This window comes from Rhopilema esculentum, chromosome 19, assembly GCF_057945365.1.
Source record: "Rhopilema esculentum isolate cy_ngs chromosome 19, ASM5794536v1, whole genome shotgun sequence".
Lineage (NCBI taxonomy): Eukaryota > Metazoa > Cnidaria > Scyphozoa > Rhizostomeae > Rhizostomatidae > Rhopilema > Rhopilema esculentum.
The window spans coordinates 9,197,050-9,213,464 of NC_142833.1; the positions used below are offsets into that span (position 1 = coordinate 9,197,050).

Below are 16,415 nucleotides of genomic sequence, written 5' to 3' on the forward strand. Positions count from 1 at the left end.
CATCCACAGCAAAATGTATGCAGAGCAAAAATTCCATAAAAATCAGCTGAAATTGGAGATAAACTGTGTGTGGTTTATTAAAGAACTTTTTCTCGGGAATCAGAAAAGTTACTTCACTAAAATTTTGCAAGAGCTTGGTTGTCTAAATTTCTCTAAAAATTAGTTTTGTTTAGTCATCCAGAAATGCAACTTATTCAACGTTTGAATGAAACATATTTTCTTCCAGTACAAATACACGAAAGCAGTGGCGTAGCTTCACCTTCGAGATTATGGGCATGGAGGGTCATCAGTAGTGAAATTTACCAACGAAGAAATAGGTGACGAAAAATTGATGGGCTATTTTACCTATCCATAGATGGTTTTACCGACAATCTAAGGATTTCCTGATCCACCTGAAGATTTAATGACTAGCTCATAAAATATTGGGGTATTTCAACCCCTACACCCTCTCTAGCTACGCCCCTGCACACAAGACAGTGACTTCAGTTCAGGACCAAGGCTTGTCACCAACTCAAATGTATTTATATCTTTATGAGAAGCAGCTCATAACCAAAAGTAGGCACAGTGTATCATTAGTTAGGAAGCACTGCTACCTGAATATCGAAGGAGAGATAATTTTGAAATTTGCGGTTAGATTTTTCCAATCTTGCTCAACAGTTCTCACGTTGATCGCAGTTGTTTCCTGCCACTATACATTTGACATGCATCTTTCTCAGTAAAGCGCACACCCAGATTTTTCAATTCACGTTTTTTTTACTTCTCGCTATTAAGAATTAATGTTAAGAGAATGGTCAAAATATTCAAGAAACTTTCTACCAGCCCAATGCTTTAGTTTCTTGAATGTCTCGCCGTACCAGATAAGTATCTGTGCGTATATGATGAAAAATGCAATGTCTCTTGATAATATCTATCCTCAAATATTTTTTGGAAAGTAGGTAGAGTAGTGCAACAATCCGTCTACTCAAACTAACAATGTCAACACACACGAAACAACCACAGAATAGCCAAAGTCACTATTTGTAAAACGCGAATATTCTTTGACTCAGCCAAACAGCAAATGCCATTTCTGCTGCATTCTTGCCTTTGTTGTCAAAAGAGGGATTCTGTTTTGTTGCCTTCATTTTTACCTTACCCGGGCACACCCCTGGGCGGCAAATTAATGAAGTAGATCACCTGAGCTTAAAACTACGGGCAGGACAGTGAATCGATACTTCTTCGTTTCCCATTAATGATGAAGGCAACACGTGCTACCTTTTTAACACCATACGAATCAAGAAAAATTAACAGGATTCCGTTAGCAAACTTCAAATTCACTGCCCTTACCTCACCAAGTTTTTAAGATACTGTGCTGATTGCGCATATACAGAAGTATTATTAGATGGTGTTCTCCATGTGTTCAAAAGTCAAGAATTCTAAAAATAGATTAATTATGACGTCTCGCTTGGAAACTTTTATAGCCAGGGGCGGACTGGCTGGTCGGGCTATTCGGGCGATCGCCCGAAGGGCCGGTCGGTTTGAGGGCCGGCTGATAAAAGTGCAAAAAAATAAATTAGCTTAAAAAGTATACCCACGCGTTGATCTGTTTGCCTTGAATTTTCAGAGACACTTGAATTTGAATTGTGGGAAATAATAAATATACATGCAAGTACTCGAGAACCATTAAAATTATGAATTCATTATGAATTCATTCAGCCCAGACACACTTCTTCAGGAAACATGTTATTGTTATATTTTCTCTTGATGGTATTTTCTTATTGGCGACATACTATACTGTAACACCCCTGTTTCAAGGCGATACATAAGATTTTAACCTGCCTTGATGTCTTCTTACTTAGCTTTTGCTTGAAGCTGGTCATGTTTTTGCCTGAGCACAAGCTATTGCTAAATGTAATAAATTTAAAAGTTATTAGAGTTCACTAAGCGATTTGCTCTTTGATTTGGAGCAATAAAGAGGACATACGTAGAACGAGGAAGAGCAAGAAGACTTCAATCAAAGGTGGTGCATAGAAATTTCGCGAGGAATAGCTGCGAGACTTAAAAAAAGGATTCAGCTACGATACAAAGATTTTTTATCAAGCAAAAGCCACAAACATCACAAAAAACAGCAGGGTCTTGCTCTTGCTCCTTTCAATAAACTAAAACAAGTTATGGAAAGTTTATTAGGCCCAACTATCATAAGTCAAATGCACCCCCTGCCCAACAGTATGGTAAGGTGCTACACGATAAAATTTCAACAGGGGTGCCCATGTTTTCTTTTTGGGGTCAGAAATTGACAAATTGATATTTTTGGGTTGCTGAAAATCATTGTGGTTTTCCGGAGGATTAGAAAATTATTTGTCACAAGTGGAGTGTGATAGAAGCCTTTCCACTTTAAATAAATAAAGAACAGGTTACGTAGTAATTTTTCGCAGCCAAACCTGGAGTCCTTCATGTTAATGTTCTTAGAAAAGCACCTGTTAAATGACATCCAGAACGATAGCATTATCAACATATAAGTTCCTGTATTTAGAATCAGAGTCAAACCAAGAAGTTACAATTTTTTTTATTTACTGTTTAGTCAGCATATGACATATTTAACATGTTCCGTTAACCATATTCTGTTAACCAGCATTCATCCATAAACAAAATTACTGAATTTAAAAACTTGTTTTCATTACAGACTAACATTTACTTGTATTTTCCGAGGAGTTTTTTTTTTGCTATTATTGTGGGCCGGTTTGATCAAAATTTGCCCGGGCCAAAATAATTAGCCAGTCCGCCCCTGTTTATAGCCATTTCCTTACGGCCTCCAAGAATTTGTCTCCCACAAGCAGAACAGGGAATAATACGGTGGTGGGCCAGAATCTCAGGAAAAACTGACTTTTTTATTCCATGTTACCGACTGAATAAGTTTTAGATTACGCAATTAAGATTTGCAGGTGGGTAAGTTTATGAAAATCTGCGCTGCGATGGAGCACATCTATTATTAAATTTTTTGTAAGGAGTTCTTCGCAGTTTTGCACATCGGATCTTGGTCACCATGGACTGGTTCAACTGCCTTGTGATTTTGACAGTAAATGTAAGTAAATTTTATTTAGTGTGTAATTTACCGTTCCAGCTATTAGGGGAATCATAGACACCAAAGCAGCTGAAATCAAAGCCGTTGCCTGTCTGTGATTAAAACAGGCCTAATGTTAACAGGCCTAATGTCTTCTCAGCCATAGTCTCACATTGAAATTTAGCTTTGATTGATAAATTTCATGATCTTGTTCTATGCTAAGATTGTGCACTGTGAATGGATTATATTTCATTGAGTGATCTCTCTGTGCAGACAGGACCCAACACGTCCCGCACTTCAAAGATTAAGCTGCCATGTTTAAGGCAGACGTTAGAACAAGAAACACTCAGCTGTCTCACTGATAGATTTGAACAAAGGAAGCAGTTGCAAACTCAGTTGCCGATTGCATCCATAGAAAAGGCTATCTGTATTGTTTGACTGCAAAAAAATTTAAGTGCTTTGTTCGTACAGCGTTCGACAGCAGTCGCAAAAATTTAGTTTCCGCAATTTTTTCATAACTTATGGAATCCAGCGCATTGCAACACTGCCAAGGATCGGCTGCACCTGTTTATATGGGATCGTCAATAAGCCTTTTTGTCCCAGCTAGCGTACACTTTATATGACACCAACTAAAGCCTATGTATGCTTTAATACAAGTGGGATAATTTGTGTGGCGAAAATTTGCAACAAACGGCCAACTAGGTCTATGTGTCCAGGTTTCATCAGGACTGCCAGTTATAAATGCTACAAATCAATTTATTAAAATATGAAAAATGAGAATTACTAGTTTCACTTTTTGTCTGAAAGTCACAAATTTTAATGGTAGGTGCAAGGATGGCTCAGTGGCTAGTTGACTGCAGACCCAAGGATCCTGGGTTTGTGTCTCTGACATGACCAAACTTTCCCTCAGACTGAGGAGAGTTGCCAGCTCTCTGTAATTCCAGGCATAGGAATCAGGAGGTGTGGTTTTAGTGTTCATCAGAACATCAATTGATGATTGACTGAAATTTCCATTAAACAACTAATCTGCTGTTTCCAACCAGTGAATTTTTTGAACGTGCAATAGACACAGCGCCAGAGAGATACAAATTGTTTGTGCAGTGTATAACATGATTTCAGCTGACTGATTATAATATTTATGAAAGTGCATATTGTTATTTTAAAAAACTGGCAAACTTAATTGAGTGATATACAAAGAGAAAGATGTGCTTGGTGGCTAACAGTGATGTGATGAACTAGGTTAAAAATAAAGTGTAATTAGCATAGAGAATAATGCATATAGAATTGGGTAGGTATGTAGAAAAATCAATGATAGATTGTACAAAAGTAACTCAGTGGCCTAAGTTGAATCACTACATGGTCACATCGAGTGGAGGGATGTTTATGATGCCTTTTTTCAAGAAATATGGTATAATCTTATAATTTAGACTCAGTAATCTGGTATCTAATTAAAAATATGCTATTATTTTCCTTTGTGAGTTCCCTTTAAATTCAGCAAATGCTCACGCACATAAAGATTAATAAAAAATATTATCTAGTGACATTGGCCTTGACCATATTTGAATTTATTTGTGTGAAATATTGTAATCAGATTTCATGAACTTATAATCAGCATCCTTATAAGGGATCTTCACTCAAGTAACCGCAGGAGGGGTTCTTGGTTTAATTTGTTATGGGGGTCTTGAAAGAATGATTCCCTTGGCTAGACTCCTTTCCAAGCAATTTGAAATAGGAGATATCACAAACGTGTTGGTTTGAACTTGGAAATGTCCTATATCTTTTCTTTCATTTACTATTTTAATATCAACAAAAATGGGTTCTCAGGATAAAATTCCTACTTTCAAAGGCTGTTCCCAAGAACAGTAATTGTCAGATATGATCCCCTTGGCTAGGCCTTGGCTGGACCAAAATTACAAATTAAAGGTATCTTTTATACTAGTATTATAAAAAGTATACCCTTGCTCAAAGCACATCCCTAGGTACCTTTACTATCAAAGAACCATCCCTAGGCCTGGCAACTTGAGGAGAGCTATAGCTCTTGCTCCCCTCCAGGCTCCCTTCAAATGTTAAAGGGTAGATTGCTTTCCTTAACTATTAAAAAACAAGTAGCCCTCCTTTATTTCTATTTTCATATGTCTATGAATAGCTAACCTGGAACCATTCCCCAGATGTTAATAACACTGCATTAGATTGCATCAACCAAAATGTCATAGATTTAGGAATATGTTGTTAAAGGTTTTTTGAACTTTTGAGTAAATAAATTCGATAAAGATATTATTTCTTTCATTACAAATGATAACTAGAGCAGGATTTCCAGCAGACTACATCCAAATTAAGTAGACTATTGTAGACTAGACACTTTTTCTGTGTGTGCTGCCTTCGCTCAAAGTTACTGAAGAGAATTTGTCAGTCTTGGACGTTTGAGGCGATAGCTCGCGCTCACCTCCAGGCTCCTCTCGCCACCTAAGGTTGTTGATTGGGGGATAGAATAAAACAGCAGGTCCCTTCCAGCATAAGAAACAAAACTGTCTCTCAAAGAGAACAGCCTACTGGGTCTTGCAGATCCAAAATGACATGCAATGCCACTATCAAGCAGCACTTACTGAAGAACCCAGATTGCATGAAAAACTATAATGGCAGCATTTTTCAGATTATTGGTAGACCCTGATTATCATTCTATCTAGCAGTTTTGGAATCTATCTATTCTACATAAGCATGAAAATGCCGGTATTGTCTAGACAGAAGGAGTTTGTTTTTAGCTTGGCTGAGCACACGAGGGGAGCAATTCACAAACAGCCATGCCTGTTTTGTATTATTTATAATGCTTTGGTTTAATTTATCAAAATGCTTCTAAGCCTAAAACCAGTGGTCAGTATTAGCACTGCAGTAAAGAGATGTCCTCTTGAGAAATAACAAAGATAATTCACCACAAATTTGAATTAAAGGCTTATTTAATCTTATTTGCCATTCCTGCTATGAAAGAACCACCCCTAGCAGTATTTTAGTCATGCAGGTTTTTAGAAATAGACAGGGTAGGCATCTTACTGTGGAAAACTTATTTGGTTGCTTAAAAATCGATTGAATGAGATCAGTACTTTTTATTACATATTGGTAAAATCTGACTCGAATGTGTGAAAAATATTTTTTCACAGTAGGAAATCTATTTTTGCAAGTCTGTGTGGTTGCTTTTTCTTTGTATTAATTAAGATTGGTGTAGTGTAGAGAGAAGATTGAAAACCTATGAAGAACCTTCAGTTACCATCTTGTTGAATCTTTAACTAAACAAAGATTTACCTTTCTGCAACATATCTTAGGTAAATACTTGTTTTTGTTCAATAATAATCAATTAATGAAGAAAATACACAAAAAGAAACAAAGTTTCAAGTAGTGACAAAGCAAAGTTAATAGAAATGAGTAAAACAAAAAAAACAAATAATACTTTAGCTTACACACACCATAAAATGATGATGAACTACAATGAATGATGATACAATGAATGGCAGATAAAAAATAGGGTACTGCAAAGTGTGAGCAAAAATCAAAGTAACATTGCACTCTGATAACACCAGACAGAGTAGTTCACCAGACAGACAGAACCTGTTTAAAACAAGAGTTATATTACCAGCGAAAGTATGATTAGACACATTAATGAACAACTTTCCAAATGCTTAGCTATTTTATTGTCAATAAATGCAGACACTTCAGTAGCAAGTATCATTTGAATACTCCTTTTCATGTTCAAATTTGTTTTGTTTTCAGATTTTGATCTCTGGAATACAAACAGAAAATTGCCCAGAGAGCACAAAAAATATCACAATGTGTCATAATGGCACATACTTTAATCATAACAAACAGTTATGCCAGACATGCAGATTGTGTAGAGTCGGTGAAGGAGTGAGGTGCCCATGCAACGGTGATACAAACACAGTCTGTGAAAGATGCTCAAAGGTGAGTTAAAGAGGTTGCCACATGATGTTATTTCCTGTACACACATTTTTACAGAAACATAGCCAAGATGGCTTATTTAGGGGAAGGGCAACCTGAGCAGGCCTAGCTTAAGAGTGTCTGGTAACTTCTCTGCCAATAAACATCTGTGAGAATGCCATTTTGGACGGATCACCCCTCCATCCCCACATGATAATGGACTTTTATTCTTAAACACTTGAAAAATATGACTTCATCTTGTCAAAGCAATAGGCTTGCCCCCAATATTTGACCAAGTGTCAAAAGGCTCAAACTCTCCCAATTTTGGAGGGAATCTCTCTTTTTAGGAGTTCAGCTCCTGTTCTCCCAATTTCAAATCTAACCACTCATTTTCAGGAATTTTTTTATATATCAGTTCTAAAATTCAATTACGAAAAACATATTGTGCAAGTAAAGAATGACCATCTGTGAGGTTTGTCAGCTTATCTGGGATGCAAAAAATTAGCAGCCCTTTTTCAATGAGGAATGATACATTTTGTTTGTCAATCAGATGATTGTTTAAAATTTTGGCCTTTCAACCAATCAGAATTTATTTTTCATAAGTTTTGTTTGTTGCTCTAGCTATGGGGATTTTGATATATAATCAGAAATATCCTGATAACAGATATATAAAAAAATTCCTGAAAATGAGTGGTTAGATTTGAAATTGGGAGAACAGGAGATGAACTCCTAAAAAGAAAGATTCCCTCCAAAATTGGGAGAGTTTGAGCCTTTTGACACTTGGGCTTTTTGAACTTTTTTATATATCTGTTCTAAAATTCAATTACGAAAAACATATTGTGCAAGTAAAGAATGACCATCTGTGAGGTTTGTCAGCTTATCTGGGATGCAAAAAATTAGCAGCCCTTTTTCAATGAGGAATGATACATTTTGTTTGTCAATCAGATGATTGTTTAAAATTTTGGCCTTTCAACCAATCAGAATTTATTTTTCATAAGTTTTGTTTGTTTGCTCTAGCTATGGGGATTTTGATATATGATCAGAAATATCCTGATTTTCAATCTTCTTAGGTTGGAACTTCCGAGTGTCTGCCACTGCATAGACTATTATAAATTATACATATTCTTTAGTTTAAGTCCAAAATTCATTGAATTTGTTAAATAACCTTCAATATTTGGTGGTGTATCAATGTGTAACAAAACATATGATGCATTATGCATTGCCAAGGAGAAACGTAAATGGCTACTCTGCAAAGATAGCATATTGGTGTTTTAATTGGTGTTTTAGCTCTGTTGAATAAATGGTTTTCTCAATAAAATGAATTCTTCTTAAATTAAAATATTTAAATTCAAGTAATTGTTTCAAATTTCTGAATCAGTATGTTCTTTATGTCCGAGGAAGTTATACTGTAGCAAAAAGATAACATCAAAGATAACGTTGTCAAAGCTACAGTGCCTTCAAAATAACTCAAAACACCCATTATTTTGTGCTGTGTTTTCCTATTTTTCCTGAATAATTCTACTTTCAGCTCAAAACATTTGACAGTCACATGACTTCCAAGACTTTTGGAAGTGATTGTTCTTTTGATTTATTGATTCATTGTCTGTTTTATTGATTCTTTTCCCAGGGGACATTTTCAAGACTTGATAGTAATCGCCACTGCACTCCATGCACCAAATGCAGAGTAAATGAAATTCGGAAATCAGTGTGTAACAAAACACATGATGCAGTATGCCTTGCAAAGGAGAGAGGTAAATGGCTTTTTTGGAAATATAGAATAAGCCAACATAGGTTTCACATCAGCATAGGCTTAGAGATCAAAATTGTCAATTCTCCATACTATATTGACCAATCAGAGTTTAAAATATGACAACAAAGTGCCTTGCAGCTAGATTTATGAACAAAGTGTCGGTTTACTCAGTAAAATGAAACAAATCAAATTAAGTACTACATATTATGAAAAAGGCATCTTATTTGCTAGGGGTTGCCCTCTCCTCGTTTAGTTAAAACTATTTTTTGATATAATGCAGAAAACGATGCATGGAAACTTTATTTTTTGCTTCCTTCGGTGTTTGTGACGTCACAATTATGCGGATAAAATTGGGCAAACTTACATGTGCTCGGAAAATGTTCGGTGGCAAACTTTGACGCTCAATAATTGAAAACTGTGTCGACTATTAAAAAAATGATAACGTCTCAGATATTTATGTTCGTTAAGCTTTCATTTGAGGTTAAGTTAATTTTGCGTGTCAGTTCACCTTTAACTAATACCCTGTGTAAAATACTGGCTTGTTTTTCTACTCTATATTTGTTCTGTAATATTTTTTATTTTTAAACTTCCTTTTACATTCTTTATACTTTTTAAACGTGGATGTATGTATACAGTTGAATTTAAAAAAGCTGAACTGAAATGAACCATGTAAAATTTTTTCCTTGGCTTGAAATTTGCGGTTCCTAGCCCTTCTGTTAATTAGGGGTGGAGGAAGTACAGAAATCTAACAGTTTATAAACACTGAAAACTGTTAAATCCACATAATTAGCCAATATGCACGCAACTCTACAAATTTATGATAAGATCTTTACATGCGGTCGGCATGGCGGTTGTTATAAAGTTCCACTTTTGTGTGGCTTACCTATAGTTAATAAGCTGTTGAGTGACCACACGAAAACGAGAAGCAATAATGACCTCTTGATGATCCATTATTATTTGTCGTGTAGACATAAATGGGTTGCAGTCTCGTAGCCTTCAGATAAGCTTTTTCTGTGTATTTTAAAAGAAATTTGTTACAATTTTTGCAGTAAAAAAGGTGCGAAAGGACCATTCAACATATATATGGATTATAGTGGCACTTGGTATTTGTTTTGTTCTTGTGATGGTGTTATTGATTTGGGCGTTCTATCGGACGAGAGGAAGTCTATGCCAGCAAGCACCACCTCAACCGTACCGTGATTACGTTTCTCAACAGTACCATGATACAGATGCTTCTCAGGCATCAGACGCTGCTCTCTGTGATGGTAAAATTATCGATATTTTACTCTTCTTTTTTGTTATTTTCTCATATTCTTAGTACCCTATACAATAATTTCACTAGATTAGAGTTATATGTCGATTAAAAGAACTGAAATATTGCAATATTTTGCCCAGGGTCCTCGTTTTCAAGTCTCGATGGAGATACTCGATGGAGAAGAGATCGTTTTAAAATCGAAAGTGAGTACAGAAAGCTAATATATGAAAGCTAATACTGGCTGAATCTTGTTAAAGTGACTTTCACATTTAACCAGTGACCTTTGTCTTAAAATGCATGTGAAAATTTGGATGTGTTTCTGTTTCGATGTGTTTCAGTCAGTTTTCTCTTGAGAACTGTACTATTTATTAGCTATAAAATGAGATATCGTTATTTCAGAAGTATCTACATCTATTAAATTTTTGCATGCTAGGGTCATCTTATTCCAGTCTGGAAGAAAAATGGAAGAAATCAAAAGAAGATAGAGACTCTATACAAAGTGAGTTTTGGCATTGGTATTTGGTCATTTTAGGTATTTATTTATTTGCATTCCTGTATTACCTCTGTTAAGCAGTGGTTTTCCTGAAGTTCATTTCAACTATTTTTATACAATGATCAATGCTAAACACTGGGATTGCCCTCGCCTTGACTACCTATACCTCGTCCAATAACCCATCTTTGAATCACTGAAAATAATACATGCAGCTCTCCTTTCAGGTAGTCTACTGAGTTCAGACAATTACAGTGGATCTTCGTACAGAGTTCTGAAAAGTATGTTCTTTGTTTCATTTGTTCACGAGAGCTATTCTCTGCTTGATAACTCTACAGTGATTTATGAATCAAATAACTGATTGGCTTATACCGCCCGCTTGTAATATTGGTCAAATAACGAACATGATTTACTGGGGATTTCAATATATCATTTTCTGCTTTACAGACCCTGATGTTCTGGTCAATTCACTGCCAGCGTCTGTATACCAAGACCTGGGGAAACTTTTAAACCCTTCTCAGCAGTACAAGGATTGGCAAACCCTTGCTGGGAAAATGGGATACACTCAAACTGACATAGAGAACTGGAAGCTTAGATCCACCAACGACTTTACGGAGACAGTGCTAATGGATTGGTGCACGCGTAAACCAAACGCAACAGTAAGAGACCTTTATAAAATTATTGTTGAGATACCAAGAGAAGATGCGGCTAGTGTTCTATATAACATCGATAAGTCGACATCGATACGCAGTGAAGTCACTGTATAGAAGTGCACCAACAAATTCGCGTCCGATGGCCAACTCATTTTTCTATGGACAGAGATAACACATTAAAGCAAGATAACTCTTAAGAATTTGCCATGCGACGCTTGACTGGTTTTTCAAAGGTTCAGCGTGTCAAGCGTTTTTACATATAGAGTTAGATACCAATTTGTCGAGAGTATAGTCTATGATACTTGTACATAGTAAAAACTTATGGATTTTGGGAAATTTCTTTGAGCAGTAGAAATGCACCGTGGCATAAAGCCCTTTAAATCTATTTACACGTGCGTCACTGTTTCTGAATTTGCCAATAATGATTTATTAGTTTTAAGTATCAATCTAAATTATTTTTGTATATTTTTGTTTTTTGTTAGGTATATATTTTGTAGCTTTAGATGCATCAACGATTTCTCTTGAGCTCTTATTTTGCATACCGGTTCAAAATGAAGTGGAAAGCATGTAGTTTTCTAATAATGCGAGACTAGTACTAGTGACATTCAAAACATATTAAAAGAGTAAAGGGTTTGTTTACCATTACAGCCTTGCTTATTTCCACAGCTGAAATGGCTGCCATTCTAATTGATAATACAGAGATATATCGGTAATGATGCGATTATTGCTATCTCTTGAAAAATGTTTCACACCATTTGGGCTTTAGCATGAGCTCCCAATTTTTTTACGTAATCGTTTTGTGATTTGATTTCTGAAAACTGACAAGTCCTTTTTTCCCTGTTAGAGCCTCGTTCGTGTCTTCCAACACAATTTAAAAGCGTTAACCAATCACTACAAATTTGATGCATTAATTCAGTATTTCACATCTTAATTATGGTTTTTGTCAAAGAAAATTTTGTTTATTATGTAGAACATATATTATGTTTCCAAAATGTCGACCACGCGTTATTAAATATCAGTTTCCGTGATTAATATATTAAAAACTTTTTCAGTTTGTTTTATTATTGTACTACAAATGTATTTTGTCATCGACGACAAATTCTATTTTTCTCTTTTATTTGCTACAAGAAAAAATTCAGTTTGATTTGAGTTTATTGACTTGAGTTGTATTAGTACGCATTGATAATTTCCTGTGTATTGTAAGGATATTTGTAACGCACCGTCCCAATGTCCGAAAAACGGCTAACTAGAATAACTAACTGCCCGCCCCCGCTTTTACTTTTAAGGTAGATTTCAAATTTGTACACATTTGGAACCCAAGAGAAAGCCAAGTGGCGGTTAAAACCATGCGAAGTTACTCTTATTTCGATATAATACGGAGATTATAAGGAGTTTTTTTCTAGGATTAGCTTCCAAATAGCGGTGGTTGAGACGCATATCGATTGGGAAATGTCAGTCACTTTGACAATTATAGGAGATTTATGTAGTTTTATCTCACTTGTGGTGCCCATGTTAGCCATTGGCTGTACCCCCAATCTGGAGGAACCCATTTCCAAAATAAACATGATTTATAGGTACCTCTAGTTGCTTGAATTGAATCAGTAAGTAACGAAATGAAAATCTCCGTTGTTATTTATTAACTGGTTTTCATCTATGTTGTTGTAGTTGCTTGTGATTTATTCATGTCATTCATTCCAAGTTTTTTCTGGTCAAATCTAAGTGAGTGTGGTCCGCAATGTTCGAGGTCACAGCCACCTTCTCTTTGTCAAATCGGCATGAAACATCAAACCTATTTCTGGCTAATTCCTCGAAACAGGCTGTTGATCTATGGGCTTTCCTATCTGGAACCATCGCCATCGCCTTTTCATTGCCAAGCCTTGTATTTATTGCACGCTGTTCGGCATAAGCGACACGAGCAAGAAAACATCGGTGTGCTGGACTAATGTATTTTCAAAGGTCTTGCTATAATATTTAGTTTATTGTCCGCTTAGATGTTAATTTCACGGACTTATTCGTTCTAGAGAACATAAAATCATCACCCTACTGTAGCACCCCAGCCCAGTTCGCTTTTGTTGATCGGCTGCAGCACAAATATATTACATCTCGTCAGTTCAAGAATTTCAACCAGAGGCTTTCCTCTCAGATCTCTCTGAGGTTGATTGGGAAGCATTCATAGCAGATGCTCAAGACATTGATGATGCAGTACGCAAGTGGACCAAAATATTTTCGCTTATTCTAGAAAAGCATGCGCCTACATTAAGAAGACGCGTGTCTGATCGATATACGCCTTGGCTGAATGCTGATTATTTCAAATTGGCTAAAACGAGAGATAAGTTAAAAACTCGAACTGTAAAAAGCAACTCAAAATTGTTGATGGAGTCCGACAGGCAAATTCGTAACAGGTTAAATAACTTGAAAACAAAACTTAAACGTGAGTGTTTCTCTGAAAAAATCACGCAGTTTCAAGGTGACCTTAAGAAAACTTGGAAAACCATCAACCAAGTCATTAACAAAAAGTCGAACACTACAGTTGTGCCTAACCTTACTGTAGACGGGCAAACAATTAGGGGTAACAAAGCAATTGCATCTTCAATGAATGAGTACTTCTGCAGCATTGGGAATAAACTTAGTGAGGAAATTCCAAAGAAAGCCAATCCACTATTGTCTGGTGAATACCCGTTTGAAACTCCTCCATTAAGTTTTTCTTTTTCGGCCATCATGGCAGATAAATTATCATCAACCTTGAATAAAATGAAGACATCGCATGGTTCCGGTCACGATGGCATTGTGAGCTTTTATTTGAAGATTGCTTTGCCAGTTGTTGGTGGGTCCTTGTGTGATCTCTTCAATAAATCATTGTTTGCAGGAAAATTTCCGAAGGAATGGAAAACAGCGCGTATTGCACCCATCTTCAAGAGTGGCGCAAAGGATGACAGGTCGAGCTATAGACCAATATCAGTTCTTCCTTTCATATCTGGGCTATTTGAGAAATTAATTTTCAATCAGTTTTATGAATACCTGGATGCAAATAAATCACTATATGAGCATCAGTCTGGTTTTCGACTCTTACTCTCGGTAGCCACAGCCCTTCTGGCTAGCACCAATGATTGGTACCTGAATATAGATAAAGGAAAATACGCTGGTCTAATCTTTATTGACTTGAGGAAGGCTTTGGACACGATTGATCATAAAATTCTTACTGAAAAAAACTGAAAATGTACGGAGTGACCTGCCTGGAACATGACTGGTTCATATCATACTTGGATAACCGTAAACAATTCTGCAGGGTAGATGGCACCTCCTCTGATGTCAGGGGACTAGGTTGTGGAGTTCCTCAAGGCTCTTGTCTTGGTCCACTCTTGTTCCTGATGTACATCAATGATTTGCCTTTTTTCTTGCAGAAATCTCATGTCAGCATGTATGCTGATGACACGGCCATTTCCCTCTCTTCAAAGAGTATTGATGACCTGCAAAATGACCTAAACTTAGATCTTTTGAAGCTACAGGATTGGTTGCATGCAAACAATCTTTCCTTGAACGTTGTGAAAACGCAATCAATTGTTAGAGGCTCTGGTCCAAACATCCGTAAGATCGAAAGCCAGCCTGATGCTCCACCATCTTTTTCATTAGGTGATCAGGACATTGAAATGATTACCAACACAAGATACTTAGGTGTTCAGATAGACAGTAAACTCAAATGGGACAAGCATATCGATACTATCAAGACCAAGGATAATCGAGCCCTTGGACTTATTAAGTATTCTAAGAAATATCTTTCATCTGACATATTCAACAAAATGTATAGAGGAATTGTTGAGGCTTGAGAAAATTATTTGCAAAATGTTCGGATGATAGAGAACGGTTTCTGCGTTCATCAGAAACTGATCTTAAGATACCGCTGCTAAAAACGATAAAAGGCCAAAAGGTTTTTTCTTATCGCGGTCCAAAACTGTGGAACAGTCTAGAAAGAGCTACTAAATTGGCCCCCTCCCTGAAAACCTTCAAAGAACAGCTATAGTCGTGGACAACTTTTATTTCATCTTTACATTCTCTTTTTATAGCCTTAGTTTTATCTAATATTGTAAATTAGGTTAGGTTAGTAAATTTCTTTTGTTATTAGTAGTATTAGTGCTTATTTTAATCTTTAAACAGATCAGGTTGAAAAACATATATATATGTATGAACCTTTAACCTGTATAAATATTATAAAATGAAATGAAAAATGAAAAGGAAATTAGAAATACTTTTTTGAATGCTTGAGCAACTCGGCTTTGTAGTATCATTAGCTATATTTCTGGTATGCACTTTTGAGTGATATAGAAAAATGAAACGTTGGATCCTTTTTTTGATTTTACTTCTCTATTGGTTTTTTTACGGTTATCCTTGAACACTTTTACACCAAGAAAACTCCAAAGACATTTTGAAGACTTTATTACTCTAGTATTTTTTCGCAACGATACCAGGGTCAGCTTCTGTGTTCTTACCAGAGGGTGCAGAAAATGCTTCCTCGTCGCAGTGCAGTACAATCCTACCTAGAGTTCGGCGAGTAGTAAATACTCCATACCCACCCTTCAGGGCTTTAGATATCATGACATCACTTGGCGGAAAGTCTTTTTCGTAATAAAGCTCGATTTTTTATTGGACCTGGGCTGGTATGCTCAGAGGTGATACCGATATGGTCGCGATATCGACTAAGGAGCTGAAAGCTTGAACTGCTTCAAAGAAGAGGACAGTTAACGAAGAATTGGTTTCAATATTTGCTCGATATTGGTTCTATGTTAACAAATTGTGACTTAATATTGATAAGACAAGGGCGTTGTGGCTCCTAAAAGAGAGCTTGGGAAAAATATCCATAAAGGGGTCCATTCTTTCCAGAAAAAAACATTTTTGCTACTGGTGCAAGCGGGGCAGTTGGGTAAGAATAGCATAAATAGTAATGACACAACAACAGAGTTGGCGCCACCAAATTAAATCAGGGAGGGGGGTCTAAGAATCAAGTTTAGTGACACCATGGTTGGGTCCGACGCGAAAGAAATTGTTTTTAATTAAGCCTTCTAGAATGGCTAAAAAGGCATCTCCTAGACTAAAATTTAACAAATTACTATACCGCTCAGAATAGACAATTCGACGATTCTCAAAAAGCATTAGTTGATGATATTTAGGAAAAATTTGTTATGACAGACGTTGGGGAAAGAAAGATGTCTTTTGACTTTTGGTTCAGAGTGCATATCGATGTGAATAACAAGAAGCTGTTGTATTGATTGAGAAAATTTTACTTCTTGTACAGAAACGTGCATCTTCTTTGT

At 36.2% G+C, this 16,415-nt stretch overlaps 1 protein-coding gene across 1 annotated transcript; it reads left to right on the forward strand.

Moving 5' to 3' along the window:
• Positions 1–2,933: 2,933 nt before the first annotated feature.
• Positions 2,934–11,699, forward strand: LOC148958021 (uncharacterized). Its single transcript, XM_089114079.1, has 8 exons — positions 2,934–3,058; positions 6,797–6,985; positions 8,589–8,712; positions 9,761–9,976; positions 10,107–10,169; positions 10,400–10,465; positions 10,684–10,737; positions 10,904–11,699. Exons 1-8 carry the CDS (start codon positions 3,020–3,022, stop codon positions 11,221–11,223), a joined length of 1,071 nt encoding a protein of 356 aa, XP_088970205.1. The 5' UTR covers positions 2,934–3,019; the 3' UTR covers positions 11,224–11,699.
• The last annotated feature ends 4,716 nt before the right edge of the window (positions 11,700–16,415 follow it).

Excerpts from the sequence above, each read along its gene's own strand:
- LOC148958021 (XM_089114079.1), top strand. The coding sequence starts at position 3,020 with ATGGACTGGTTCAACTGCCTTGTGATTTTGACAGTAAAT. Across the intron at positions 10,170-10,399 it reads AGATCGTTTTAAAATCGAAA|GGTCATCTTATTCCAGTCTG; the intron begins GTGAGTACAGAA and ends TTTGCATGCTAG. Across the intron at positions 10,738-10,903 it reads TTCGTACAGAGTTCTGAAAA|ACCCTGATGTTCTGGTCAAT; the intron begins GTATGTTCTTTG and ends TCTGCTTTACAG.